Below are 25,279 nucleotides of genomic sequence, written 5' to 3'. Positions count from 1 at the left end.
ATAAAAATTCAAAGCATGTTGCTGATGATGGTTAGTTTCCAAGCTCATTGGTAGGGTGGCTGTGCTTGACAAGGGAGTGAAATGTGGAAGTGCTGACAAGTGGCTGATGGCTGATTCTTGGCCCCAAGCACAGGATTGCAATATGAAGGATTATTATTATCTGTCACACAGCAAGAGCCGTTATTTCCTAACTTCGGTGCCGACTTTATTTAGAAACAGAAGTGGAGGCTGGGCAGAGTTCCTCGTGGTGAGAAGCAGCTCCCTGCAGATGCCCAAATTAGCTGGGAATGAGTGTTGAAGTCAGCAGGGGTGTAGTGCCACTGGCATGGTCCTCTGCCTGGGCTGCATTGCTCTGGTGAAGGCCTTCATGACTTCAGCTGTTACTGCAGCATCTTCTGTGGCTGCGTATTTGTAAATCTACCACTCTACTCCACAGACTTCCAGAGAGCACTGGCACCACTGTGACAGCCCAGGATATATCTGCTTTTCCCCCAGAAATGCATGGCTGCTCCAGAATCTGATACTGTTTTCTCTAGGGACCAGATTTTACCAGCTTTCTACCCATACAGTGTTCAGCCTAGCACTGAAAATATGCTACTATGGCAATTCACAGATTAATACCACACTATTTTGACTTTAAGTAAACTCTATTCATCTGATACTGTAATACTGTCATTTAAAACACATTTTGTTTTTATCTTTTTTCATTATATTATGATAATATTTTTATTAACGATATGTCCAAGCCTGATGGCATTGTTAAGTCCTCCTTAAGGATTTCAGTCATTTACTTTGTATTTCCAAGCTGGTTGTCTTGTCATATAGTAGCATGTTTCACTGCTATATGTTTAGTACCAGGTGTACCTTGTGCTGGCTTCTGTTAGACTCCTGCTAGATTCCAGATGTCCCTCATCTGTAGAGTCTGCAAAAGCTGCAAGATGCAGTGTCATCCATTATTGCTTCATTTTGCAACTGCAATCATGAGACTTGGTGTTTTTCAGACCTAGGAATTCTCTGTTAGACTACTGACTCAGCATAGTGTTATCCTAAGTTACAAGGGTCACAGTTACTTCTGGGAATTCATAAGACGTCAGGAAGTCTTCAGGAAATTATTTAAATAAAAAAGGCCCAGTGACCTTAGGAAAACCAAAAGATTCAGTCACATGCCTGGCAGTTATGGAGCAAATAGAGTAGTGGAAAACAAAACTAACAAACATTGAAATATTAGCCTCAGGCTCTAGTTTCATGAAGATGTTAAGCTTCCAACATTGCCACCAAAAAAAAGAGCCATGTTTCCTTCTTTCCTTCTTCCTATGTTCTGGTACAAATGTTTGGCTGCATGGTGGGCCAGATGATGAGGATGATCAAGGTTAGCATTAAACTAGCAAGAAAAAAGCTTGTTTTTAATAGCAGGTCTGTTCCTTGCCTACCTCCTCACACTGTTTCACGAGCACTTATCTGACAGGATGGCAAAGAGTGTTGCAGGACCTGCAGGAGCAGAGGGATCAGCAGCACTGCCTTTTGTTTGGTTGCAGATGAAAATAGTTCCAAAAGTTCTGTGAGAGAGTGATGGTTTGTCAAACGTTTTTAAAGCTGGTTCATAGCCATTGAATTAAATCAACTGCTAAGGAAAATTGCTCTCTTGTTAGTTTCCATTGCGAATGTTGCTCTTCACTTTTCTCTTGTGTTGGGAAGGTATAAGCATTGGTCATTGTCCAGAAAAAACAGCATTGCAATTGCATACAGAATTCTTCTTGTGCAGACCCCTTCTCTCCTGCCAATTCTACATCATGTAACCACAGAACTGTTTTGGAGATGGATTTCATTACTGACATAGCTGACTTGAGGCACAGGCCTATTTATTCACAGCTTTTAACTTTGAGGAAGTAACTTCTCATTCATGTAGCAAGAGTAATGGAAAAGACAAGAGGAACTTAACAGTTATTTTTAGGAAAAGATAGTGTTTATGCCAGCAAAACTAAAAATGTTGTTGAGACATTACAAACTTGAAACGTAGACAGTTGTGGTTTTGTTCTTCTGTAATTATTTTAAAGTGAAGGAATTTCTCTTAATGCGTACTCCGTAGCCCTGTCAGCTTGAGTAGTCCTGCACGTACATTTGTATTTCTATGCAAATTGGTATTTTCCTATGTGATGTATGAAAAAAACACTAAAAAGCTGGAAATCAATAATGCCAGAAAAACAGTAAAACTGATAATGTGCTTTCAAATGCACAAAGAGCATTTTGAGCACTTTCACAAATGAAAATAATAATATTGAACAAATGCATCAGCGTAAGAGCTGACAATAGTTTTGTAGCAGACTGTATGATTCAGAAGGAGAAAGTAATGAAGGGTGTACACATGCCATTTAAAAGGCTACTAAGATGGTAAGGTATGAAACCAGCCTGCCTGCCTGCCTTTCTTTTCCAGACTCCTGTCTAAGGAAAACAGAACAAAAAATGAAAGGGACAGTAAACTGCAAGAAATTGCTTAGTTCAACATAGAGAGCACTAGCACTTTGGTTAACATGGTGTTAAGGAATCTTAGGCAGAGTTCTCGTGAAAGTTTTGGGTGGTGGCCAAGTGCTTTGACCTGGGGATCGAAGTAGTTTGTGTAATGCGCTGGGGGGGAGAAAAGACAAGTTTTGGTAGGGGATCTTGCATGCAGTTGCATCCTTGGATAGAATTAGGAGAGCTGTGCAGCCAGGTTCCAGGAATTCGTTCATTTGGCAGCAAGTTTCATCCTTGCACAGATCAGAACTGACATGAAGTCATCCCTACTCACAGTGCGTTGTCAGAAGTGGAAATGGTTGTGGCCCTAGAGGCAGAGCCAAAGGATATTGAGGTGAAGAGTCATGCAAGTATGACATGCCCAGATGTATCATGGAATGGGGAAATCTGGGTTAGCTACTGGATCTGGGACTTGCAGCAAACAAAGCAGCAGAAGTTTTTGACATGAAGTTCTGTACAACTTAGGAGTTGGTATTTGGTACAGTGTATTAAGACTGGGTTGCTTCTGTACAGAAATCTTTCAGTGTCTAATTTAAAATCCATGAAAACTAGCAAAAAGCTGAAAATACAAAGTAAGTAAGCATCATTAGAAAGGAGTTTGGCAATAGATCCCTTGAATAGGAGACAGAATGTTTAGTTTGTTCATTACTTGCTATTTTGAGAATTATGGGAATTAAAAGACAGACAAGCTTTTATTATAAAGACTGCAAACCCAACCAGCACATGTTCTGCAGTCAGGTTGTAGGAAGTCCTGTGCCAAAAAACTGGGTAAACAAGTGTGAAATGACCATTTCTGGAAGCGGGCAGAGTGATTAAAATCCAGCACATGAGTTTGTTTGAACTATGCCTTTGCTGTGTTTTGGGGCTTCCCCACCATTTGTGTTGTGAAAGTCATTGCTTGATGCAAGAGTGGCACACTGTTCAAGTGGTTATTTGAAGTTAATGTTCAGAAACATAATGCAAGCTGCAGCATCTTTGGGACCAAAAAGTATTTATTGTGGAACTGGACCACTTCCTGGCAGTCTGCAGTGTAAAGGAGACAGATCTTTAGTAGCTGTTTCATTATGGTATTAAAAATTGTATTAGAGTTTCAGCTTTTCAGTGTAAAGACTGGAGCTAACACAGAGAAACTACTACTACACTGAAGGGGTATTGTTTTCAATAAGCAGACAGAGGATTGGTACACAACATAGAAAACTTTGAGGACTTTATTTTCTTCCTTATTCTTCTTGTCTAGTTTTTCAAATCCAAAATGTAGTGTGAGATAGAACTGCTTTTGAAATAAAAATTTAACTAAGTCCTTGAAGAGGAAAAGACAAATTTTTCATAAAGAGATTCTTCATAAATGCCATATATCTTCATGAAAACTTAATTGTTAAGATCCTGTAGGAAACCTATTATAAATCTCATTTCACAATATGAAGGCTCTTATGTCATTTTCTGAATATACAAATAATGGTGTGCATATTGGAGAAGAGTCCTTGAAATCATAACAGCAAAGACAGTGTTGTCCTGTGACGTTCTGGAGGCCTTTGCTACTAGGCATTTTATCCTAATTTCCTAGTGGAACAAATCTTTTTTGAGAGCATTTGTTTATTTGCCCTATTCCCCTTGATTTTTTTGAATCCTCTGCATGACACCAGCTAGAGCTGACAAGAGTAGAGGTCTTTAATACGTTTATAGAAACATAATAGTTCTTTTAAATCAAAAGCTGAATAGAGGAATGTGACACAAATTAGTGCTTCTAACTGAACGAAAAGCTCAATTTTGAGCTCAATTTTGAGAGGCAACAGGCAATGGCCAAGCCACAGGGAGTGCTGGCCAGCCAGTCAGTACCTGTGCTGCTCTGAAGCAGTCCCAGCATCTGCTGTCACTTTCCCAGCTGTGCAGGTGTAGGATACAAGTGGAAGCTGGGGCAAGAGGTGGTGGGAGCAGGTTGAGGTGATTAGAAGGCACTGGGTGCAAATCCGTTGTTCTCCAAGCTTCATTAATTCTGCTGCTCATGAAAGAATTATTAGATGCCTTTGGATGCCAGGTGCTTTGTACAAAGCTGAAATTACTTAATAACATGGAGGTATTCATAGAAGTTTCACATATTTCTAGGCAAACGAAACAATTCCTCTTTTCACTCACCTTATGTCATCTTTGTCAAAATAAAATGAGGAGCAAAAATGAGGCAGTTTGTATTCCTGATTTCACTTTGAGGATAAAAATAAACATTAGTTCTGTAGTATTTTTATTACAATGATGAAGGTTCATTCCCCCTTGTATTTCAGCTACCTTAATGGAACTTTTACCAGTTAAGAAGAAAGAGACGAATGAAAAGTGCTAAAGAAAGGCTGTCTGCAGCTTGCTAGTGAAATGCCAATCCTCACAGTCTACAGTATTTGCTTTCTGATCCCAAGTGGCATTTGCTGCAGATAAGATCCTAAGGGAGTTTGGCTCAGCCTGGCAAGCTGAAGGATGGGTTTTACTAACATGTGGTTTGTAAACAAGGAAAGGCATCAAATATATGAAATTGGGTTTCTGCGGCTTTGTGGACAGCTCACACCAGGTTGCAGTAATATACTCTGCTCTTGGCATCTTTACCTGTCACAGACTGACTCAGAGGGAGGAGAATGCTTTGGAGAAGCTTGGGAAGCTTGGTTGGATTTTAGGAATCAAGCTGTAGACAAGGAAGATTAATGACAGAGAAATAATACAGAATCATGGAGCATAAGGAGTTTAAAGAATAGCCTTAAAATAGGGTGACAGCATAGCTGAGGTTGGAAGGCACCTCTGGAAATGGTCTGGGTTAGCCCTCTGCTCAAGCAGGGACAGCTAGAGCCAGTTGCCCAGGATCATGTTCAGTTGGGCTTTGAGTATCTCCAAGGATAGAGACTCCACAACCTTTCTGGGCAACCTGTGCCAGTGTTTGATCACCCACACAGTAAGAAAACTAAACAAAACAAACAAACAAACAAACAGAAATTAAGAAAGATGTTAGCTATATTCCATTACCTAGAGATCCTGCTTCAGTCCTAGTCCACCAAGATCACTACTTTCCTACCTTCCGGCTGCTGACCAAATAGCAAGATACTGTACAGCCAGGAACTTATATTCTTGAATGCTCAGGGTGCAAGTTGTAAGTTATTGCAGATTGAAGCCACACTGTGTCCCAGGCTAGTTTATTGAAATGTAAACTTACTACTTTATATTTACTAAAAATGTCATTGTGCCTGGAAAAAAAAGGACAGGATAAGAGGATATCAGGAAAGCCTGACGGGAATGTGTTGTGAATGGGGTGACAGCACAGGTGAAAAAGTTACTGTGAGTATATGTTGCCCATAGAGTCCATTAGCCAATGGCAGAAGAGTCGAAGGTTCAAGACGTGTTGTTACATTGCAGTGTTGAGCACTGCTAGAGTATGTCTGCCTCTCTTGCCAGTGCTCTCCTGTTAGAGGAGCATCTCAAGCACGGATGGCTCAGGTAACTGTCCTGGGCTCGTCCCAGGAATGCATTGCATCCTTCAACTGGCAACTTCAGACACAGAACCTTTTAGAGGTTTATGTGTATTTCTTCCAACACCACATAGCTCCATGCTGGACAGCGCTGAAACGATTTAATTTTCAGTTGCTTGTCTTGAAAAATTTACTTGGGTGATCATGCTATCAGTCCTTTATTTCTCACTTTCATAGCACAGTAGTAATTTAAAACAGAGGATACATATATGCAGACCAAAGATTAAAGTGATGAGTGATCTGAATATGTGCAGGGTTACTAAGAGGTAAATACAGCCCTGGAAATAAGGGCAGGTGGCACGAGCAGAAGAAAAAAAACTAGCATGTATTCAAAATTGGAAGATAACAGTGATGCTTTTTATAAGAAGCTGTTCCTGTATCATTTGAAATCAGCAGAGAATCAGTCAGGAGGAGAGAAGGCAGATGATAAATGATTCATTTGCTTGCCTCCTCCTTGAGATTCCTTTCTTTGCCAGCTTGAGTTAACAGATGTCTTAAAGATTATGAATTCACAGGAAAATAACGCAAGACAATGGGCAGCCAAGACAGTATTCTGATAGTCTAAATATTTTGTTCCTCATATTTTATCAGCTATTGAATCTCAAGATCTACAAAAGCTCTTATATTAAGGAATGACTTTGCTCACAAACACTTTGGTTCAATGAGGCTTTCAATGAGAAGTGGTTCTTCTGTATTTGAACTATAATCTGTTTTTTTCATTGTGACCCAGCCTTTGGTTACAGGCAAGTCAGCTGGGCCTGGGGAAACATGAAGACTGATTTTCTGCTGTGCTGTACATCAAATATCAAAGTCTTTTTGCAGAACTTCGTGATCATTGGTGAGAATGAATTTCAAAGGACACTTGTCCTCTTTAATGATATAAAATCTTTCAAGGTTAATTCAGAGCAGTCTGTGTTTTCAGCTTCTGCAGGGGACCATTTCTCTGCAGTCACTATTCACAAGGTGGGATTCTTGCCTTAATACGCTAATCCCCTCAGGGATCAGGAAGATCCACCACCCAGATCTGTACTGAAGATGCCAAAGAGTACTTTAAGAATACTGGGACTTGTTACAACAAAACTTTTGCAACCCAAAACAAACATGACAGTGTATTCTTTGTGGGTTTCTGCATTGAAAACACACTGCATTTGAAGTACCAGAAACAGAGTAAGATGTGAAGTAATTATTCTGACTCAAATGGAGTTTTTGATATACTCCCTCTTTAAGAAAAAATCTAGGTACATTGGTTAAAATTTTATCATTCGTGTGTATATCTGTGCTAACTGAAGTGAAAACTGAAGGACTGACAGCTCTGAAGTGGCTGCCAATACTGTGCACTGTAAAAGTACTGAGGGACTGTGTTTGCATAGTCACTCCGAGCTTGTCTGCAAGCGTGTCGCCATGAAGTGCTAAGTTCTGTACCGCAGTGTTGGTCTGCAGTCAGATGGACTCTGTCTTCCTCTGTTTCCACATACAAATTTGGCTTTGTTCACTAAGCTATGTGGAGTTCAGAGGTCTTTTACATGCATACATATCCATTGCAAATTGATTTGCAAGAGCATGTTTACCCTCGCAGTGAAGGCCAAATGGTCATCAGATTTGCTGTCATTACAGCTCCGGGTTAAACTTCATCTGTTGGAAAAGGATATGAAACGGTGCTGTGTTTGCTTTAGCCTGTTGCTACAAGTCATCATCCTACCTTAATGCAGTCTTTTTTAAGTATAAATGCTTTCTTTGTCTTTACAAAAGGTTGTTTAAATTGCAGTTTAGTGCAGGTTTCATCTCTCTTAGTGGGTTGTAAGATACTGAACATCTGTGAACACCACAAAATAATAAAAAAAGGTAAGTGATCTAAGAGCAGATAAAGAAATGTAATATACTCCAAAAAAAAGTAAAAAAAAAAGTAAAGTAATAAGTTACTTAAAGGGCTATTTCTGTAAATAAAAAAGTATTAATCATCTCAGATGCAACTAAGTTATCAGATATTTTGCTTGCTTCACCATCTGTCTTCAAAGGCACAAGATAGCAAATTACGCAAACCTTTACAAATATTTTTATCAATCTTTCCTTGTAGCATAAATATCTCAAGTATCTTTTGAGAGGTGCTTGATTTAAAATTTTGTCTGAGATATGGAGTCATAGATTTGCTTTTGTCATTTTTTCATCTTAGGTGTTGCTAGATGCTTAAATAAAGTTTTCTTTATTACTGGATTTCCTTACTCACTGGGTTTCAATAATGTAAGCAGCACACACTTTATGAGAACAGCCAGTATTTATATTAGTTCCCAGGTGTTGGTTTTTGTGGAGATATTTAGTCTGATATTAGTAGATGACTTAATATTTACAGATGACTGTATCAGGATATGGTGTAGCTCATAGTAGCTCTGTAAGCAAACATGATGCTGCTATTCATAACATACAAAATAATTCTAGCCCTGAGGACAAATCTGAGCATTAGGCTGGAAGTTGTCTGTGGCTGCAGCTGTGCTGTGGGAAAGTGGCTGAAAGCAAGGCATGACGAGGAGGTGGCTGGGAAAAGTTGGTTGAAATTCCTTGATCATTCAAGGGCTGCCAATGGAAGCTGCATATTTCACCTGTTCCCCTTTTCCAAGCAGCACCACAGATTAATCAGAAAAAAGCTGATTAATCTTTGATCTTTTCAAAGCAAGATTTTAGTGGATATTTGTACCTGAAGTAGTGATGAACAGCGCATGATAAAAGGGCTGTAAAAAGTGTTGATCCTGTAGTACTGTGGGAGTCATTGACTCTGTCTTACCTATTAGCATGTCATATTTCATTTGCTTTTGTGGTCAGGGGCTTTCCTGTTTCCCTTTATGTCAAGAAGCTCCCTTGAGGAAGGCTGTTTCTAGTATTGTAGCTTGAAGAGAGGTGGGGTGACACTGGAGTATGTACTTGGGCCTCTAGACAAGAGTGAACACCATATTAAGATATAGCAGTGTTTCCAGTGACTGATAGAGCAATTATAAAGTTTGACTATTGCATTTTGCATAATTAACATGAAAGTCTTTAAAGTCATGAATGATCAGTGGGCTGAGATGGCAGCAAGGTTTTTAGAAAAGCTTATGTGTGCATAGTGCTTACATGAAAAGCATTTTTGAGTGTTCTTTCAAATTGATGGAATAGAATTGAAGGCTGATTATGCATATGTGACCACATACACATCTGGAAAATAAGGTTAAACCTATAACTGTGTTATCCCACTGTCTTAATCTGTATATAGAATAATATTAATACAGAACAGGATATATGTTAGTGGAAAAGTATGTAGTAATTGTAAATCTTGTGGGTAATAAAGCACCAGGAGTATATTACAAAAAATGGTGTGCATTTATTTTTATTTTAATAGTGGTTGCTTTTAGTTATGGAGAAGAAGTTACAGGAGAATGTTTTCTTGTACTGACATTTTTAAGCACTGTGATTGATACATGTATCGCTCAAACTCACACCCATCATCTTCTGCCCTCATAAACAGAGTGTATCTGCAAAACACATTCAAGCATCCTCGTTGTTCTAAATTGCTTTATTTCATTGTTGTAAAGACAAAAGTGCATCCCTGCAGGATTTAAGGGGCTTTTTGTTCAGGCAGGGAAACAGAATAATTAAGGAAGGAATGAGAAAAGAACTGGGCAAGTAGGGTGTTGTACAGCTGTGAAAAAGTGTTTGGATTGAGCACATTGGGCCTGTTACTGGGCCACCTTGGACCAGAATCTTTTCTTGAGGTGTTAAGATGTTCCATGGGTTTGGTTTTCCATTTATGCTGGATACATGTTGGTTTAGCATTAATGATTGCAGTCAAGCAAATCCCTTACACTCAGGGCTATAAACCTCTGAATGTGCTTAGTAGCAGAGGATTTTGAGGTGTAAAGCCTGCTTTCCGTGAGAACTGAAGCTACAATGCAGCAGTGATGGAATTAGAAGTTATGCCTTTTGGGATTAAATACCCCCTTGATAAATTACAGCTTTTTGTGTTAAAATCTTTTGAAAAAAGTAAAAGGAAGAGGACTAAAAGAACATGATTTGTGTGTGGCATCTTTGAAAATGACACTATATTAAAAAACTAAATTGCTGGCAGCCTTCTTAGCATGAGCCATCGCTCTTAATAGTTCATTAGTTTAGTAAAAATGAATGCTTATAAATGCCACAGAGGCTTATTTAACTGATGAGAACAACTAAAAATATATGGGAAAATTTCTGTGGCATTCAGAGTTTCTCATGACTGAAAAACTAAAGATGCTGCAGAGCTGGCTAGATGCAGATATTGCAGAACTCTGCCTCCCCTTTTTCTCCTACCTTGCTTGAGGTGACTTTTTGTCCCCCTGCACTGTATATGTAGGCTGGTGACTTGCTGAAACAGCCTTTTAGTTTGTTTCTTTTTTCCTATTTGTTGCTCAGTTTTGGAGCATAATGATACACATCTGATCTGCCTGATGCAGAAATATTTGTCTTCCACTTGTGGAGGGAGCTATCCAGTGTGGATACTGTGCTACTGTTAGTTTTTGAAGCTGGGAGACAAAGAATGTTAATTTTCACTTTCAGTACCGAGACACCTTTCAGGAAACCCACCTTCTGCTCAGCCATCATAGAGCTAATGGTGCCTGTGGTGCTAGAGGGCCAGCACCAGCAAGAATAATTGATTTATTTCAATTTATCGTATTTATTTATTGCTGTTCTGAACATGTATTCCTGCACTCTTGTGCAACCCTCAAATACTAAAGCATAGCATAACATGCCCTTTAAGACGGCAGGCTCTTTTGGATTATAGCATTTTCATGATGGTAGCTGCGAAATAATAACAAATCTTAACACAAGGAGTGCAATTGAGGGCTCCTCCTGGAGCTTTTTCCTCTTAGCTGAGCTGAAGGACAGGCAGTTGTATAACCCCACACGCTGAGCTGGAGCGTGTCAGCAGCCCAGTGAGGAGTCCTGCCAAAGCTCTGTTCTCCACAAGGTTTTGGAATGTCATGGCTTAATTGCCATGGGAGACACATGCCTGAGTGCTCCTGCCCAAGTGACTGCTCGTCTCAGTGTATGTGTTGCAGAATGAGACCCTTAGCACCAGACTGGGTGAGTCATTTTCCCAGTTTACCAGGTTGTCTCCAGCTTCCTAGAGTTAGCTTTCTAGAATTTAGGATTTGTCTGGTCTTGTGTTTCAAGGCAAATTTAATGTAGTTTCCTAGGCTTTAGGAGCACTGCTGAACTGGAAAGTGTAGTGTCTGCTGTTTGTGGATATGTTAATAATTTTTGTTTAATTTTGTTGCCGTTAATGGCAAAATGAACAGATTGTACAGATATTCTAGAGGAAAACAAGATTCTAGATTAAAAATCTGACTGATGTCCTAAGCGCCAAGTATGAAAAAGAGTTTTGGTTTTTGTTAAGTGTTGTTGATTTATTGCACGTGTTCATTTTGTAATAGCTCTCATGAGTGCAGCAAGCAGAAAACTGGTTGCTGTATTTTTTGCATCTTTTCAGCATTTCTTGAGGCATTTGTTTAATGTATGTTGTTACCTGTTGGAGTGAAAATAAAATACTGACAATGGTGGGTTTTTTCCCCTACTAAGAGAGGCTTATTTGAAACTGATCTAGCAGAGGTCAGAGTAAGACCTGCAGTGTAATGTCATTACGGAGATTGAAAACCTGTTGCAAAACATGGATACTCTGGTATATAAAAATGAAGTAGCACAGTTGTTAGCAGTCTTTAAGGAAAAAGTCGTACTTTTAAAAGCTATTTGTGAATTTTTTTCTTTAGTTAAGTAGGCCAGAAGTCAGCTTTAAGTCAGCAAGCTGGTAGTATAAAGTTCATACTTTTGGAGATTACTGTGTAGGAATCCGTGTGGTTTAATCTCAGTGCCTTTGTTATAGTGAGGAGAACATAACAAAAACTGAATATGCATAGTGGTTTTGCAATTTAGAGCTATTTTATTTCATTTACTGCATGTTTGTAGTGCTATTGTGCATAGGCAGTTTAATCTGTGTGAATTACGTGGTGGAACGTAAGAGAAGTGGCAAAGATGCAACAGTAACTCATGTTTGCGTTTGGTTTATTCAAATGTTTTCTGTAGAGACCAATACAAAAAAGCAGCAGAGACCCAAGTGGTTGGCCACTATCTCAGAACTTAGCTAAGGGGATAAAAATTTTAGGATTGTCCCATGATAACATGAGATATATGCAATCAGAATGGAAAGAGAAAAGGCCTCTTTGGGCCATTTGTTGTGTTTCTGTTCATGCATTTTTAAACTTGGTCTGTCATCCAAGAAAGAATAATTTGGATTTGTATATTCCTTCTTGTTCTTTAGAAAAGCTAATTTATTTCTGATTTATCTGCTGTCTGTGGTATTTCTTAAAGCTCCTTATACAGTTATTTTGTACGAACTTTTATCAGTGTAACAAATATAGTCTGTAATGTATCCTTGCAAATCTTCTGAATATGAGAAAGGAAACCAAATCTAGAGACAAGTGCAAGATCTTGTGTTGGATAATGGGTCCCTCATGTCCACAGGTGCTAGTTACATAAGGGACAGTGGGGAACACCAGTGCCAGGCAGTGGGACCTACTACATGTAGTAAACAAAGTCCCAAAGTGACAGGTGACCAGGGCAAGCCACCGTGTTGAAATATGTCTTGGTGTGCCCAGCAATACAATGAGGACAGAAGCATTTACTGCTCCTTGGAATGCACTGCTTGTGAAAGGCAGTAGATGAGAGCAATAAATAGTTATTGTTGAGAATGGGCAAGAGAATGTCTAATTTGGGAAGAGCTGTTGGCTGCTGTAACAGCACCCCTTGCTGCTGCGAAATATTTTTACATCTCTGGAAACAGATGGGAAGCTGAGTGTGCTTGTCCAGTATTTCCCAGGACTGTGTAACTGCTCTTAAAGTACAGTTTAAAAAGCCTGTTTGAAACCCTGTCACCAAGTTCCAATTTTTATCTTGTGATGGAGTGTTTCACCAGTAATGCTAATCTGAAATAATAATTTACATGATGAAGTTTAAGAGGTACAGGTGCTAGAACTAGTAGATTTGATGAACATACACATTTTCAGTGCACGTGGTTGAGTTTAATATGTAGTTTAATACTGTATTTTACACTTTCTTTTTAAAAGATAGATTAAAAAGTATGTAGGCTATATGCCAAGTCCTAGGGTTCCTGTTAGAGTTTGGAGTTGCTTTGTCTAATTTGCTGGTGATGATTTAACTGCATTCTTGATGAAGTTTCTACTCCATTAATGTGCATTTTAAAACTTTCATATTAAGAAAGAAAAAAATTTGTCAGTGTATGGTTAAACTGTGGAAGTGTCTTTTGAGTTTATTTACAGTTATTTATCTAATGGTTCCTTCTGCTTTGGGTTAGGCTTAAGTGATGATCTCAACCTCGCTAGTATTGCGGTTCTGTCTGTCACACACACAAGCCTGGCTCCAGCTGTGGCAAATGGAATTAACTTCTTAGTTAATTTATTATTTTCTCTTAAAAGCTTTTGACCACTGGTACTACGTTATTGCTGTAAGTTGCTTCAGTTAATTACTGCTGTTATGCAAAAGACTTATACCCAATAAAAGGCCTGACTACTGCTGCATGTTTTTAACAAAAGAAACGTTCATTGAACAATGAGGCTTGCTGTTATTCTGACAGTGCATATGTGTTAAAATGCAATGGTGTTAAAAAACAGGTGTCTTCCAGGCTTTCAGGTTCCTCACAGACAAATCTTTAACATAAAATTCAGAGCAGCAGCCAGATGGCTGAAACTTGGAAGTGTTGCTGTGGAGTCTAGCAAGAGAAAACACTCCTGGGTAACAGTAGAACATTAACACACTCAGAGTAATACATTACTAGCAGTGATGCCGTACTGCATTGTGGCTTAATTGTGTTTAATGGAGTCCTGTAGTCTCTGTGATTTAGCTGCACATGTCAAAGCAGGGCAATTCCCAGTTCATCTGCCTGCAGAAAAACACAGCAGCTTTACATAACCCGTTTGAGAGAGTACTTGAAGTGCCTCAGATAATCCATCTCACCTCCTTCAGTTTATCTTTCTCTTCTCTGGTATATTTATGTCACAAATTCAAACCAGACCAAAAACCCCAAACTAAACAACCTCCTCCCACAAACACACACTCACCCCCAGCAAAAATTTCCCAACCCAATATTTCCACCCAGCTAACTTCTGTTGTCTACTAGACGGGGAAGAGACCTCAGCAGATTTTTTTTGTCATCTATCCAAAGCCATTCACCTTTTAACAGCATGTGGGTGATGAGAGAGTTGGAATTGACATGTCAAATCCCACGTCAGAATTACACTGCCAAAGCCCTCCAGGAAAAGAAAGAAATTGGAACTTGACCGTTCTGTGCCTTTTAAAATCAGAATTGTATTTTTGCTAGTGGTAAAAGAGGATGGAGTCCTTGTGTTGTGGAAGATAGTGACAGAGTCCACATTAGAATTTAGTATGATTACGATTTTATCTGAAGTTTTGTAACACTATCTTCAATACACTTAAAGCAAATTTAAAAATTACCATTTTAAATGCTATCTGTTTGCTCTTAATTAGTTTTCTCAAAAGCATCTACCTTATGGAAGGAAGTTTGCAGTTCTACCTTTTTTCTTAACATATGCATTTTGATACACAGAATTGTCATGGATAACTCATATTTTGTTTCTGCTTATTGGTGAAAAGGGAATGGTTAAAACGAAGGGGGAGAACTCATTTTAGAGTGTTCTTTAAATTGTCTTAAGCCAAGACAACAACTCAGTGATTTATAAAAACATAAAAGGTGATACAGTAACCACCTAGGTTGGCTGTCCAAAACATCTGTACCATTAAAATCATTAACATGCACCCTATATATAAAGTTGTCTTTAGTTATGCAATAGTTGCTTTTTGTCTTTTTGCACATTAATTTTAGTACTGGTTTCTAGCTGAATCGTATCACAGCCCAGCTTGTCTAGCTAGGACACCCTGCACTGAACCAGTTCCCCCCAGTTACAGATACAGCTTTGAAAGCTGGAAGAATCAAAAGTCAGACTGAGACTGATGGGCAGATGGTGCCATGTGCAGAAAAATCTGAAATAGAAGAGAGGAAATTTCTTCAACTTGTCATTTTTGTCCTAATAGAGTGACAGGATAGGCTACAAAGACATTGGCATCAGTGACTCTACAGAAACCACCATATAACCCACTCACACATGCACACATTTATAGAAACATCTGTTTCAGGACAGGTTTTAAGTTAAAAAAAAGAGGTAGTTTGGATTTGAAAATTCCAGTTAACCTTGAAATAGTTTACTTCCTATCTGTTTTGCTGCTGCTGCTGCTGTGCTTTTCATCTAATCATGAGCTGTCAGTTTGTGACCTTTCCTGGGTCTGATGGCAGCATGTAAGTGCCAGTGTGATTTTTTGTGTAGTGTTGCCTCAGCTTTTGATGCCCTTACAAAGGTAAGCATTGAATGCCAATGTGTTGTCATTGCCCCTTTTTTTGGTCTTCGTTGCTAGTGCCAGAGGAGCATTTAAATGTGGAAATGATGCTCTCCCTTGCATGTTTACAGAAGGAGGAAACTGCTTTATGGTCTCCTGCTGTCAGAGGCTAAAACACCATTTTAAGGATCCAATTAAAAACACCACTTTGAAACAAATTAGATTTGTGCCCTCAAAAATTTATTTTTTTGTTTCCTTATTTTTTTTCAAACTTCTAAATACAATTCATTTTTCCATTTGACCCAACTTTAGACCTTTTATAGTCTGTTGTAGCCACACCAGAAAAAGAGCTGTAGAGCTCTTCACACAACTCATGTTCTTCTCAAGTGCACCAAACATTGGCATGCACATAGGGACCATCAGCAGCTTCTCCTTAAAACCAAACGTATTCACTGCTGGATCTGTTGTCTTGCATTAGATCAGAGAGAACAACAAATTGGTACATAGAATCTATGTTTCTTACTGGCTTGCTACCCCTCGCTTAGGTATTTCTTTCGAGAAAGATTTGGAAGGAGAGGGAGAGCAGTGAGACAACCATGAGACTAATGGAGATAAATGCAGACTTTCACTAGATTTTGTATACAGTAATAAAATAACTTCATGGATTGGGAAAGGGAAGGATTCATACAGTTGTACTATTAACATCCAGAATTGTGTTTATTTCTTACTCTCAAAAATATTCTCCAAAGAGTCACACGATATTTATTATTAAATAGGATGACAACTGCCATCTGTCACATCAGGCAACATCAGCACATCAGTTGCTACTTGATGTTAGAAATTGTAGTGGGAATGCTATTTCTAGGGAAAATAGCCAGCCTCTCTTGCACAATGAAAGAAGCACTCAATATAGATGGTATTTATTACATTTAAGTTATTTGGAATGCAGTTGTGTAAAGTTGTCAGTTTAGGATCATTTTAGTATAGATGGTGAGGAATGAGCAGGCATCTGTAGGTGGAAAAAAGAGCCAATTTGAGTGAGTTTGGTTACACTGCATGAAGGTATTAATTTTAACATTCAAAAACCTTCCACTCATGCAGGATTTCAGTAGCTGTGAAAAATATTGTCAGAAGGCTAAAATCAGTGTACTCCTTTCTACCTTCTTTCTTTAGTTTCAATTAATAGAATAGAAAAAAAAAAGCTGTAACTTTTTAAATCACTATTCACTCTAGAACAGGATTATCAAATGCTGCAGAACAAAAAATAGACTCACCATAAAATCTACTTTTGTAATCTAATTTCAGATTAAGACCATGCTTGAAAAGTGTTTATGGTTCTGATTTTGGTGTATATTGAGCATGTCTAGCAGTTAAGAGAAACAGCACAAGAGAAAGTACATTTGCTTGTGTAGAGTGCCTGTATATGTTTGTGTGGATGCACGTATATAAATTATATGAAATAGCATGGTTTATACAATGCACACCTCCTAGAGAAGAGAGAATAGTCAGGGAATCCTGAAGAAGTTCTCTCTTCCTACCTTCTGCTCCTCCACCACATTCCATTATGAGCCAGCAGATCAATACCTTGCTCTGAGCCGTCCCTACAAGAAAGACATTGAGGTTCTGGAACATGTCCAGAAAAGGGCAACAGAGCTGGGGAAGGGTCTGGAGTACAAGTCTGATGAGGAGTGGTTGAGGGAGCTGGGATTGATTAGCCTGGAGAAAAGGAGTCTGAGGGGGGACTTTAAGACTCTCTACAATCACCTGAAAGTTGTTTGTAGTGAGGTGGGAGTTGGTCTCTTCGGCCAGGTGACAAGTGACAGGGTGAGAGGAAATGGCCTCAAGTTGTGTCAAGGGACATTTAGATCAGATATTAGGAAAATTTCATCTCAGAAAGTGTTGTCAAGCATTGGAGCAGGTTGCCCAGGGAAGTGGTGTAGTCAGCATTCCTGGAGATACTCAAAAGTCGCGTAGATGTGGAACTTAGAGATATGATTTAGTGGTGGACTTGGCTGTGTGGTGCATTAACCGTTGACCTAAACAGTCTTAAAGGTCTTTTCCAACCTAAAAACTATGGTTCTGTGAAAAAAACCTATAAATAATGGTTAATGAATTATTTGTACACCTGTGAAAGAATTGTGGACAAAAAGATACAGCTGAAAGCTTATTTCCTTATAAGCAAAAGCCACAAAGCTTTGGATCACTTCCCCATCCCTCCAGTTTCTGGATTTGCCTACCATGTGTATAGAGCATTAGCCTAGAAGAGAAATTGTAGAAAATACACCTGGAAAGATCCTTTGGGTAAAGTTTGTCCATCCTGTCACTAGGAAGCCCAATTAGTTGAATTTTGGCTCTTTTTGTAGGTTAACTCTAGGCAGATAGACCAAGTATTGCAAGCATTCAGATTCCTATTACAATACTCAAAGAATGATGTTTAATAATTTCCCCTGGCTTATGTTTGGCATGGAATTGTTTTTTCATTTTCTGATTTCCCTATTTCATTCATTTCCCTCAGGAGAGAGAAACAGAAGAAGGAGATGTCAGGTGGCTTTCAGTTATATGCCTCAAAATGAAGATGAATTGGAATTAAAAGTTGGCGACATCATTGAAGTTGTGGGAGAGGTGAGCACATCTTTAACTGAATATACATAACATGCATTTCTGACATGTCCTGTGCATGCTAAGCTCTTGAGTTTGTATTCTGAAGAACCAAAGATAATAGCAGAAGAAACTTCACAATTTTAGGAAGCCAGCCACAGAGAAAAATTACCTTTGCAAAGTTAAACACATTTAAGAAATTTACTTGAATCTCCCCTGGAGTTCACCTTTTGTCATCTTTGGCAGCAAATTTGAAGAATTTCGTTTTAGTCTTAATCAGTTTAAAAAAACCCTAAAACCAAATAAAAACCCCCATCAAAGTATTTAAAGACTCAAGATGCACTTATTGTGGTTAGAACTGAATGTGGAAAATGAATTACATGAACTGGGAACAAATTATGAAAGCTTGGACAGAGAGAAATTTTCTTTGCATGGGTGACTCTGGCTGCAGGATCAAGAATTGGTGTTTGCTCCCAATACCTTCAGTGTTCCATTAAAGATTTTACAAATATCTTCTTGAGCATAATAGCGTGAGGACCGAAGTCAAAATGATAACATGCATCCTTTAGTAGAAAGCATTCAAGCTCATTTATTCTTAACTTACTTAGCTTTAAAAAGAAGCTTTAAAAAGAAGACCATGGTCTGCTCAGGCAGCCAGTATAATGTGTTGCAGTTTGTATCATTTATTTGTAGGATTTTTTTCTCTGCTATGACTCAGCAGTTAGTAATTCAACATTTATTTTCTCATCAAGGATATATAGTTAATTTACTTTTTCCTGCCTCTTTCATTTCAGCAATCAATTCAAAAAGAATATAAATTCTACTGTAATCTACATGGTATCCAGCATTTTCTTATAAGAGATTAAATTCTCACATCTGAATGTAAGAAGCTTAGTGATCACTGTTTTTGCTCTAACCTAGCTGTGCACACCAGTTCTGCACATCATTCTTCTCCTGGAATCAGACATGATATGTCATTTAACTAACCTTATTCTGTCTGTGAGCAGTTTTGTAATGGGGGAGTTCAAGGTTATAAGAGCATATTTTGAATATATTGTGAACTCCATATTACAATGAGTTTCATGGCATCACATGAACTGTTTTCATTTGGCAATTTGAAGTATATTTGACCTCACATGGCCATGCAAATATTACTTAAAAGTTTTAAGTCTGTGTTTTCAAGAGTAAATTGGTGGAATAAAGCCCTTTCCTAGTATCCAGCCAACAAATTAACTCTACTGAATGAGTTATATGATTAAATAATTTAGATGAGACACTAGGCTTCTCTTATGAAATGTATCTCTTGTCTTTTTTTAAATTTGAAAAACTTAATTATACATACTTGATTTATTTATATCCAAAAGAGACTGAAAATGTGTGCATTAAAATTGAAAAATGTAGAACTAAACAGTGAAACATTCCATGTATGTATGAACATACATGAGTGAAAATATACTTGCATGTATGTGCTTACAGTTAAGGGCATGTTTTTTTGAAACCCACTTGGATTGCTCTTTGGGGTGAAACTAGATTAGCAGGTGGAACAGGGAAAATAGGAATTTAAAAAAAAAATTCTCAGCGCCTCAGGAAGTATTGTTGTGGGACCTTTTTTCCATTATGGTTAATACCAAGCAGTTGATGTTGAACACTTGTTGAAACTTCCTCTTCTGCTCTTATGATGGTGTTAATTCCTCGAAAAAGTAGAGCAGAATATTTTTTTGAAACAGGAACTTTATTCGATGCAGAATAAAGCAGCACCAATGAATGTGCTGGTTTAATTGTTTACCCTTTTGCTTTTAGGTAGTGCTGCATAAAGTCATTGCATTGAAACAGAATTCACAGCATTTTTGTCATTATACAATGCTTCTTATTTCAAATGATAAATATTTGATGTGAGTGACTTACTATTTAAAAAATATAGCTTCCTCTTTTGTGAGAGTTGTGGGGGTTTTTTGGAAGGGCCAAAATCATGCTGTGTTATTGTACAAACCCCCCCAAAGAATCAGCAAAAGCCTTCCCACATAGGCAGCAATTGGAGATAATTCTTTTAAAATACAGGTTTTGTTTATCATTACTCAGGATTAAAAACTGGATGATATCTTCAGCATTATTTACAGCAGTTCAGTGTAATTGGAACATTAATGGTCATTCACTTTCCATTTCCAGTTGCTCCTTTCTCTTATGCCATCTTTTATTCATGAGTTGGTCTCAGATTCCCACAGATAGTATTTTATTGTATCTTCCTAAGAAAGTTGTATCAGTTGAATTCGTTGGTTTAATTGACTTGGATTAATGTTTTAAAATCTCCATGGATTTCTGTTTAGTTGAAAATAAATCAATTCCTAAGTGAGTTACAGCAATCTGAAACTGGTAGTATTTAGGTCAAAATACTGTCTATATATCTTCATGTAGGTATTGAGCAAAAAAACCCATGTTAAAATGCTGCTTGTGGTTGAACAACTCATTAAATTTTCCTGTTGCAAAGAAAAGCTAATTGCACTTCATTCTTAAAGAAATGTATTCTGCTCCTCCTCAAGCCTGTTCAAGATCACTGCTGCCAGCACAGGGCTGACAGAAGGGAACACAAGTCTCAGCTGCCTCCACCAGTGTCCAGGCATGTTTCCCCAGACTCCCAGTGAAAACAGGTTACACTGAAATCACATGGGGACATGCTGAGGGTGTCTTCCCTTCTCCCACCTCTGCATATGTAATAGCATCTAAAGCTGCCCAGATCCTTCTTCCTGATGCCAACAGATTGGATAAGATACTTTTGAAAGGGTGTTTATACTTGTAGTAGTGGTAGATAAAATGAGAAAGTCCTGTTGTGGCAGAAGTGGTTTGGGGCTGTAGAGTGGACTGAAACAACAGCAAGTGTGAGTTTTGAGCTTGTCACCAGATGGATTCCTTAGAGGTTGTATGTGTTCAGAATTCACAGTTCCTTCCTATTTGTCCTAAATAGTTAGAAATTAATTATAATATAATCAAACATTCAACACAATAGATAAAATGCTTGTCATTCAAATAGGTTTCCATAACTACAGAGACACTGATACCCACAAGATATTAATTTACAGACTTAAATTAAAAGTACATTTAAAACTAACAAGAGAAGCATTTTCATCATTGTTTATGTTCACGTTTATTTTGTGATTGATAGCTTTTTGCTTGCCATTTTCCTATCTCGTTAACTCTAATTACGGTTGTTCCAAAATACAGCTGTAACTAATTGTCTTATTAAATGCAGATATCTGAATTCCAGTTATGTTTCACCCTTAGAATATCATGGGATGCCAGATAATTAACCTGTAGCACCAGAGTAAGGACATTTGGCATGTCATTCAAGAGTTCTGATGCTGCTTTCATTTGGGATTACTGTGTCACTGTGCTGCTATATACCTTTTGGCCTCCTGCTGCTGAGAAGTCAGCTTTTTGGCAATGTGTAGTGCATGGAGTTAAGCTCACAAGTCTTTGACTGAGACCTTCTGAGACCACTGAGCTTATTTTTTGACTTTTAGGTAACATTGCCATGTATTACATGATGAAATATGTAACTCATTTGAAGTTATAAAAACGCAAACTGAATTTTGAACAATCTGTTGCCTCTTATTTGCAAGATTAGTGCATGGCGTTTTTTGTTCTTGTTTTCAGATAAAGTCATGCAACCCATGTCCAAGAACAGGATAAGCTGGGGATTGAGCTGGACTTTTCTTACAGTGACTTATTTTGCCAACTATCAAGTTGAAAGCAGAACGAACTGTAGTGAGGGGATAGTCTGTGCCACAGATACAGAGCTGTATAAGTTGCAAGAAAACATCTGGGAATGAATACTGGGGTTTCACATCCCTCAGTTACTTTTCTGTGGAATGCTGTGGCAAAGTGTTTCTCCAGATCCTCTTCTAACAGTTTGTTCACGAGGACTTCTATGACTTACTTGGTTAGTTCATGTGGTAGGAGACTTTTTTTGGGGAAATGAGGGTGAAAATACCTCTAAGTCCATATAGGATCATCCACGTTCTATGTGATTGCTTTCACAGCCCCTCAGTTTCTTGTTTAGAAGAAGATGTTAAAAAACCCCAACAAAAATCCAAACCACAAAATCAAACAAACAAAAATTCCCCAAGCACATTTTGCCACTTTAAAATAAAGAACTCTGAAGCTGAAAAAATCCGTAATACAAGGTACTTCTGGAGTTTTTAATTTTTACCTTCTGCACCCAAGTTATCAAACAGTTTCCAGATATATTCTGCTATGGCAGAATCCCAAGGGATAGTTGACACCTTATGGGTGTGGCTCCCCCTGAAGGCACTCGCAGAATAAGCCATCAAGTGGCACTGCAGGCATCATCTTCTGTTGAGGTCTTGTTTCCAAAATTTATGTTCCTATTGGCAGTGGATGTGATTTGTTTATTTTGCCTCTTGGGAATCTATGTTTTTAATTTCCTTTCGACATGTGATTACTTTTGCCCTTTGAGCTCAATATTTTCCATTAGAATTTATAAACTAAGGGATTTTTTTCCTTTGCTTTCTGTGCTCTAGTTCTCTCAAAGCAAAAGAAAATCTGTTGACCTTGAGCTTCTCTCTTTCCTGTTGCCTGCCTCTGGCATTGCTTTTATTCCTGGGACTGTGTTTTAGTTTCAACAGCCCAGAAAGCTGTGTTTTAGTTTCAACAGCACAGAAAGACTCTGTTATGATCCAGGGAGACTTCCATTTGAAACCTTTCCTGACTCAGAGCCTCCCTCATTTGCCTTAGCTAAGCTGTAAGTAATCTGTCAGCCTAATAGGCAAAGCTGCAGGTTATAGAACATCTTGTGGAGCAGGCCAAGATAGGAATTTACTGGAAATACACTTTTGGTCAGTGATTCCAAAGAGCTGAACATTTTAATAATTTAACAACTTTAGCCTATTAATTATATAGCAAGGTGTAAGCCAGCAGCTGTGGCAGTCCTAGATTTTCTGGCAAGCAGCTGCTGGTAGTCGGCCTTGGCATTTCCCACTAGTTTTGGGTATCCTGTCCTGGAGTTACCAGGATGACCACATAGTTCCTTCAGGAGAAGGGGCTTCTAGGCTTGTAGCAGCAAGGCTTGTTGCGCTGCAGGCCAGGCTGTTGCTCCCTTTGACCTTTCTTTGAAGGGGAATGTTGCAGATTGTATTGGCAGTGAAGAGAAAACCTAAAGAACATAAAAAGTAACATCCTTGCTTTTTGAGTATCTTAAGCTTGTAGTCCTAGCGACCTGCTAAAGTGATTTTGTTTTCTTTGGTTGCTTTACAGTTGCAGGTTAAAACTGCATTCCCAGTCCAAAACAGAAATATTGTGTTTGCATGGAAGTTTGAATTGCTATCATAATATTTTCTGTCTTTCTTTTTTTTTTTTTTTTTTTACTTTAAATGTGGAAATAGGCTGATTTCGATAATTTTTTATTGCTTTCTAAGCAGCTTAATGTCCAAGCATCTGTATACCCTTTTGAGAACTTTTTGTGTCTGGAATGTCTCACTTATATAATTCTCTTATTTTCCTGTCTGTCCATTTCCAAGGTATCTATTTGGAACAGTTCATTTATTATTTGTTATTTGTATTATTACTTTTAAGTCAAATTAACTATTACAACCTCTTACTGTCTTTCTGGTCTTGGTTGTTGTTGTGTGCTGGTATCTCACAATTTGATTAAAAACCTTGTAACAAAATGAAACAGTATATTTTGAATTATTTTCATATGTATTTTGTTTATAGTTTACAAAAGCCTCATGTACATTAAAAAAGGCTCTGCTGGTTGAGTAATCCAATTACAACCAAAATGCAAATATTCTTTCTTCACTGAAAATTAAAAAAACCCCAAGTCCAATGACATTGGAAGAACATTTGGTTGTTGATTAAATCCCTAAGTTTCTTAATGGGATGAATTTCTCTAGAGGTGATGAAGCATTCTCTGGTGATACTGCTCATTTGTGTCTCATTCAATCACACCAGGTGTTGGACTGTATGTGCCTGTCTGCTGTTGCACTCTCCCTGCCCCACACACAGCACTGACTGAGTTGCAGTTGAGTGCATGTGTTGTTTCCTCCCTAAGTATATGAAGTAGGGTCATGAAGCATCTTCAGTCACTTTCCTGTGTGTTATTACTCTTCAAATGTGGTGTGCCTGCAGTACTAACAGCCTAGGGACTTGGCAAGATTAGTACATGCCATGCCTCTCAGAAAGGCAGTGAACAGATAAAAAACACTGAAAACACATCTTAAAAATACCTCTAGCTGGAGCTACTTGCATTTGGTAAGATGCTTCTTCTAACTTAAAAAACCCCTTCATTTTCAGAACTTACAGTTGGTGCATAGAATATTGTGAATTGTAGAACTTCTTTTCCAGCATAGGGACATGGACAGGCAAATGAAACCCTCCTCTTTATAGATTGTTTGGTTCAGCACATGAATGCTGGGCATAAATCAGGATGTAAATGTATAAATTCTGAAAGCACTTTGCTTTAATAGCATGGTAACAAATTTTATTGAGCTCATGTCTCCAGATGGATTAGCCCCCAAGAATAATGGATTTTCATCTGTAAGGCTTTATTGGCTGTGAATTATTGCAACTTTTCAAACCATATGGTAATTGACTGCCCCAATTCGGGATAACTAAATCCTGGAGGTATTTTAGTGTCTTTTATTGTATGGATTCATCTCTAGCTGGTTTGTTTTGAGACTTAAGGATATGTAGCAGGTAGCTTTAATGTTTAAAAATACTTAAAGCTTTTGATACTTTTGATGAAAATTTCCTAATAAATCTTTGGGAGGCCCAGTTTGATCTCAATCTCTAATGCCTTGCTAACATGATTCTGCATTTTCTTGTGAAAAAAACCCCTGGATTTTGCTTTAGATTTTCTTCTGAATTTTTAGAATTATTGAATGCGACATGGTATTTTCAGACAATTAATTTTTCAGTCAGCTGGAAAACTTAAAATAAGCTAGTGAATGATGTGAGTATATTCACATGCAGTTTAGATTTAGCTGTCTAAAGATCTTTGTATATATATATTTCTATACATATATGTAGGCATCCATAGATCAACACATCACATGAAGAATGCTAACGTTAACTGTAAGAAAACTGTGACGTGTTACTCTGGAAGAAGTAAGCAAGTGAAAATTACTTTAGGAAAAGATGGAACTGAATGATATTGGTCACATTATTTGTGTCAAGTAATCTCAGCATCTTGCAAAGCAGGGATCTTGGGAATTGTGTAAATCCTCTGATTAATC

General features: G+C 38.1%; 1 protein-coding gene across 8 annotated transcripts in view; it reads left to right on the top strand.

Moving 5' to 3' along the window:
* SH3KBP1 (SH3 domain containing kinase binding protein 1) overlaps nt 1-25,279 on the top strand; it is a 213,279-nt gene that overhangs the window by 87,222 nt on the left and 100,778 nt on the right. For all 8 annotated transcript variants that reach the window (XR_004238460.1, XM_032100768.1, XM_032100769.1 and 5 more), the window contains one exon: nt 17,950-18,056. Coding sequence is in view for 7 of the 8 variants with exons in the window: in XM_032100768.1 (XP_031956659.1) it covers nt 17,950-18,056 (107 nt within the window). In the remaining variant the exon portion in view is untranslated. The remainder of the gene's footprint in view (nt 1-17,949; nt 18,057-25,279) is intronic.

Source organism: Corvus moneduloides, chromosome 2, assembly GCF_009650955.1.
Source record: "Corvus moneduloides isolate bCorMon1 chromosome 2, bCorMon1.pri, whole genome shotgun sequence".
Taxonomy (NCBI): Eukaryota; Metazoa; Chordata; class Aves; order Passeriformes; family Corvidae; genus Corvus; species Corvus moneduloides.
This window is presented reverse-complemented; position numbering and strand designations above follow the sequence as displayed.